This window comes from Merops nubicus, unplaced genomic scaffold (assembly GCF_000691845.1).
Source record: "Merops nubicus isolate BGI_N331 unplaced genomic scaffold, ASM69184v1 Scaffold21871, whole genome shotgun sequence".
Classification (NCBI taxonomy): Eukaryota; Metazoa; Chordata; class Aves; order Coraciiformes; family Meropidae; genus Merops; species Merops nubicus.
The window spans coordinates 1,727-7,540 of NW_008590529.1; the positions used below are offsets into that span (position 1 = coordinate 1,727).

General features: G+C 37.2%; 1 protein-coding gene across 1 annotated transcript; it reads left to right on the top strand.

Annotated features, from left to right (window-relative positions):
* Positions 1 to 4,597: 4,597 nt before the first annotated feature.
* LOC103782228 (toll-like receptor 6) lies at positions 4,598 to 5,809 on the top strand (the record flags this gene model as incomplete). The annotated part of the gene is made up of 1 exon (XM_008949981.1): positions 4,598 to 5,809. A coding segment is annotated over exon 1 (1,212 nt), but the record flags the coding sequence as incomplete, so codon positions are not given.
* Between the last annotated feature and the right edge of the window lie 5 nt (positions 5,810 to 5,814).

Sequence of the window (5,814 nt, forward strand, 5' to 3'; positions counted from 1 at the left end):
GATGATGAGAGTTGCACTCAATGTGACCAAACACTGGCTTTACAGCCTTTAATAGTGGTATTAACTTTTCATGTGTGCTTGGATGAGTCCATCTGCTCTGGCTATGTTTTAACTTGGTGTTCCATACATGCAAGTTTTCTTCTGCAGTTCCAGTTGGAGATATTCTTCTCACCTTTAGTCATGGTGCTCATCCTGAATAGCTTCTGAAACCCAGCCAAGCTTGGCTGTAGTTCCTCTCTGGGTAAGTAATCACAACATACAGGCATAAGTGTGAAATGTACCCTCAGGAAAGGCTGTTTGTGAAGATGGGTGCTCATGGATAGAATCAGCTGCAAAAAATCCCAGCAGTATAAACTTCAGAAATAGAACAAGGTATCTGCATGAGTGTACATATGCTGAACACTGAAAGGATGGTATTTAGCTGGTACATTCTAGGGTGCATGAACAGAAATGCACTGCTTTTTAGTTTTTGCTTATCATGCAAAGAGACTTAATCAGTAAACTGAAACTAGCTACAAAGCTTTGCTGAATTGGTTGGTAAAAATAACATCGTGCAACATTCCTAATGATTCAACAGAGGTATTCAGGAGTATCAGTTTTATTTTAACTAGTTGAAAATTTTTTTGTATGGCAAACTTTATTTGAAGGTATTTTAAAGTCTTATAAAGAAGGGTGGTAAGGCAATTAAACATACTATGAATAAAGGTGTAGATACTTGTGCTTTTTAGAGCAGTGTGTGCACTGGAGTCAGTCCTGAGGGTAGCTGATGGTCTGTTTGATTTTGTCCATGAAGCAAAGTTTTTTTCGTGCATTATATTGGAACTATACCTGCTACTGGTTTGCATAATTGTTATATTATTCTTTTGTCAACAAGTGCCTAGATCTATTCATTTTCATGGATTAATGCCCATCAATGGGAACTTCTCCTTTAACTTGAAGACAAGACAGTATCAGCTGAGAAGCAGACTGTTGTGCTTATTGAGAAACATTCATGATCCCTGGGCTTGCCTTGGGTCACAGATGTCTCAGGGTTTTCTGTAATGTGTGACTCAGATTCACTGCACTGAGGAAAGCAGAATGGTTTCAGTTCAGTTGCAGGTCAGACTGTTTTACTCATCACTCTCAAGATGAAAACCAGAAATTTTCTTTCAGCAGAACAAAGGGTTACAAAAATGAAAAGATAATTGCAAAAGAAAAGTTTCAAAGGAATCTAATGCAAGCTGGGCATATAACGTGCTACTATCGAGAAACAATTTTCATGCTTCTCAACTTATTTAGCCGAGTCCCTTCTTACTTTCAACTCTTCTCCAAGGTGCTGTTTTATGGGTGGAGTGGGCTCTCGGCTGAGTCCAGAATGGGCCCAAGTGCCCCCTCTCCCCCTAGTTTGCTCATACCTGAAGAAAACATTACATACATCATTAATTTAATCTGAAAATGCATTAAATAAATTGACATTTATTTACTCATCTCTGCTTCATTCTTCCTTGCTAATTAATCTTACTGAAGCATGTGCTATTAGTTTGGAGGCTTATGGGAGTGAGGTGTTGGCTTTGGATATTTACATCTACTTTCGTAATGCACTCACTCTCTGCCCTGTTCATTTGCTTGCTAGGCTCATGTTCCTGTTCAAAATGCTAATTGAATGGCTGCTTTTCTGGATTCCTCCATCCCCAGATTGCCCTATACTGCTGTATTCTTTGTGGCTTCTTTACAGCTTTCAGACCATACAGAATATTCTCTATAGTTTAATTTCTTTGTAATTTTCTGAAGAAAGCTGCAATGTGGGATGTCCCTGATAACCACCCAAGACATCTCTAGTGTAAAGATGACTGATCTATAAAGGTTTTGAACTGTGCCAGTTTGCCCGTAACTAGCTTTTGATAGCTAAGCTTTTGCCATCTGTCTGAGTGCTACGTTAATTAATCTGCTTGCTGAGGAAAACAACTCAGTGGGGTAGAGCTCTGTGAGAGATTTTGGTATGAGAAGTTGGCGGTGAATGTTCTGCTTCCTCTTTTCTGTGTGCATGAAAGAGGAGATGTGGTTGACGAAGTTCTAGAACATCTGTGCAACTATCAGAAGCAGACTTGAAATTAGACATGCAGAATTATTTAAACAATCTTGCCTTGGTGAATATTGTGTGTTGTAGGTAGGCTTATTTCCTCCTAAACCATACAGTTATGTAAATATTACAGGAGTAAATGTATTTCAAGTCTGGACTGTTAAAAGTTTCCTTTCATTCTGTTCTTAATACCTGCATTGTACGGAAATTTCATTAATTCTTAGAATAATATAGCCTTCTACTTCCTGAGGTAGTAATTATTAAGGAATTAGCACCTTATGTGAGATTCCCCAGCCTGAAGATTACATATGTTTGAAATTCTGTTCTGAGGATGTTAATCAAGTACGCAGAGGACTTTTGCTGGTTCTTCACTCAAAGATGAATTCCACTCACAAAAGGTGGGTTATATTTACTCCCTTACTTACACTTTTTTCTTTTTGTTATATGTGTTTTGGAACCTATCAAATCTCAGATGCTGGTGTTTTTCTGTTGTTGGAAGATATTCTTACGTTTTGAAATTTCAGTGAAAATGCAAATCTCCGTGTTGAATTTCAACAGAGAAGAAAGGAAAAAATGTTTAGTATGACACTAACTTAATACTATCATAAAATAGTGTTGGAGGTGTAACTGTTGGTCCTTAATATTGCGCTGCTAGACAAATCTGCTTTATTCTTTGGCTGTGGTACTCTTCAGTGCTACACAGTGTGGATTGTCCCTTCTTGCAGTGCATAGCAGAGCATACACAGTAAAGTAAAACTCATCTGGCAATGGGGTGCAGACAGAGAAGATCTTTCTGTTTTTTTCTCCCTTCAGAATATTTCTTGCTTTGTTCCTGATGTCCTTTTGGCCCAGGGGGAAGTTCCTCCAGGTATTTCCAGATCAAAATTTGTTTGGTTCAAGAAGTTCTTTACCAGCCTGGACTCTGAAGAACAGGGTCAGCTGGTCTTTGAAGGAAGCTGGGTCAGATTTCCTTGTCTTGGTTCTTCTTGTGATTGATATTGCACTCTGACCAGCCATCCCACCTTCATTTCTATTCTCTGCTCAGATACTCTCTGAAGACAGAATTTGACCTCTCATTCGGATTCTGTTGAGGGAGAAATTTATACTTTACCAATTTACTCTTGTATTGCTTTTGTGATATTAATTACATATATTTTTGCTTTACTCAAAAGAAAACTTGATTGAGCTTGGTAGGAGACTTGGAGGAGAAGGAATGAGTTATCAGTCAATCAAATTATTAGAGACTAACATACACTTTAACCTAGAACTTAAAAAATAGGCTTTTGGGTTTTATTTAATAAAAGATTATACAGGAGCAGAATTTTGAAACATTTTTTTTTCACAGACAAAGTCAACACAGGAAAAAAAAATTGATGTTTGTCTTCTGAAACAGTCTGTAAGTTGTGCATACTTCAGGTTGTCTGTATGTCATGTCAAAAGCTTGACCACAAGACAGTAATGCCCAGGCCATGGTTTTTCATGTTAGGACTGATTCCTCTCCAAATCTACAGCAGCTGTTGATAGACATGACTAGATATTAGTTCTGCTGGATCATTTTCCATATCCACAAGATCTTTCCCTTTTTGGGTTTTTTTGATCCTTAAAACTAGACTCATTGTCTCACACCATTTCTAGAGAGGTTCTCAGTCAAGTTGCAACTGTGGGGTAATTTGGAAAATGGAGGAGAAATGGAGTCTTTGGAAGTGTCAAGTGCTTTCTTTCAGGTTTTGGGTACCACTGCTTCATATGTAGTGTCCAGTTACACTGTGTTTTTCTTGTTAGTACACTTTTGGCCAGACTGGCATTACAATATTCATGAGACGGCATAATTAGTCCTCAAGATTCTTGGCTTATTGGAAAAATGGATCTCTGTATCTTTGTGCTGTAACAAAGACAAAGCCAATCAGCTCTGATAGGCTGACCCTGAGAGGGTGCATGGCCATGTCCTGGGTCTTTGGTGCATGAAGAGGAATATCCTTTGGCTCTTCTGAGCAAAGATGTTGTTTTTGCAGCAGTTCCTGTAAAGGGTCCATGTGGCTTTTGGAGGTCTCTCCCCAAATGTGTGTGGACATGGGGTACATGTGAAAAGCAGATGGGAGGCTTTTTGTGTTGTCCTTTACTCCTAAATTTATTGAAGTCTGTACTGGTTTTATGTTTTTCAAGATTGTTGAGAATTTGTATTTCTTATCTGTATTTTTTTAACATACCATGGATTGTATTCTGCCCATTATAAAGGAATTAATTTCTACTTAACTGAGAAAATCAATAATTGGAATTAAAGAATATGAGTGAGGAGGTTTCATAAGAGCATGGAACAAAAGTATATACAATTAAATCTTTTATTTAACTAAAAAAAAATTTGGTATTGAGTTTTATTTTATAGCAATAAAAAGCAAATTCAACAGTTCAACAACTTCAGCAAATTCAATGTGTTTTCTTTTCATAGGGCTGGACTCATCACTGAGACATATTGAACAGAGAATGAAGATATACTTCTGTTTTTCTGTAAAAAAAAAAACCATAAACCTGGGAAGCATAATGAGACCCCTTACAAATATCTATATCTTCGCTTGTGTCTTTACATTTGTGCTATGGAATAATATCCAGACAAGTATGGAAAATGAATTTATTGCAAATTATTCAAGCAGTTTGCTAACTAATGTTCCAAAAAACATCCCAGTCCATACTCATGTATTAGATTTATCACATAATAAGATCTCCGAACTTAGTATCTCAGAATTTATCTATCTTTCTGGCCTTCAAGTATTGAATCTTTCTTATAATCTAATTACAGAGCTTGACTTTACTGTCTTCATTTTTAATGAAGATTTAGAATACTTAGATATATCTCATAATAACATTTTGAAAGTTTACTGTCAAACTCTTGTATATCTTAGACATTTAGATCTTTCGTTTAATAAATTTACTGCCCTGCCCATCTGCCAGGAATTTGGGAACATGTTTCGTTTGGACTACCTAGGATTAAGTGCCACGATGATACAACGGTCAGACTTCAGCTATATCACACATTTGCAGCTGAACACTGTGTTCCTAACCTTAGAAGACTTTTCTCTGTATGAGCCTCAGAGTCTGACAGCTTTGAATACTAGAAGCCTCCACATCGTTTTTGCAGCAAACCAAAACTTCAGTTTTTTACTCTTGTATGATGGAATGAGCACTTCGGAAAATGTAAAAATAGTTAACATAAGATATACCTTGAGCTACAAAGATTTCCCCTCTCCTTCTTTAACTCTTCTGGAGAAAATCAAGGCAACAGCTCTGGTGCTTGACACTGTGGACCTACAATGGACTATCATTTTGCAAATTTTCATGCTTATTTGGTATTCACCTGTGGAGCATCTGACTGTGACAAATTTGACTTTTCGGGGACCACTGCGGGATCTGAACAAATATGAATTTCTATACTTGTTAAGCTCTATGGACCAATTAATCTTTTCGAGTGGCTCCATGAAAGTGTTAACTTTGGAGCATGTTCGTAATAAGCTTTATTACTTCAACCAAGAGATTCTATACAGACAGTTTTCAGAGATGAATATCACCAGTTTGACAATATATGATGCATATATGCCACACATGCTTTGCCCCAATAGAACAAGCTCATTTCAGTATATAAATTTTTCTCACAATGCCCTGACAGATGAATTGTTCCAGAATTGTGGCACTCTGACAGATCTGAAATTACTTATTTTGCAGAGGAATAAATTTGAGAGCCTTCACAAGGTAAGCTTCATGAC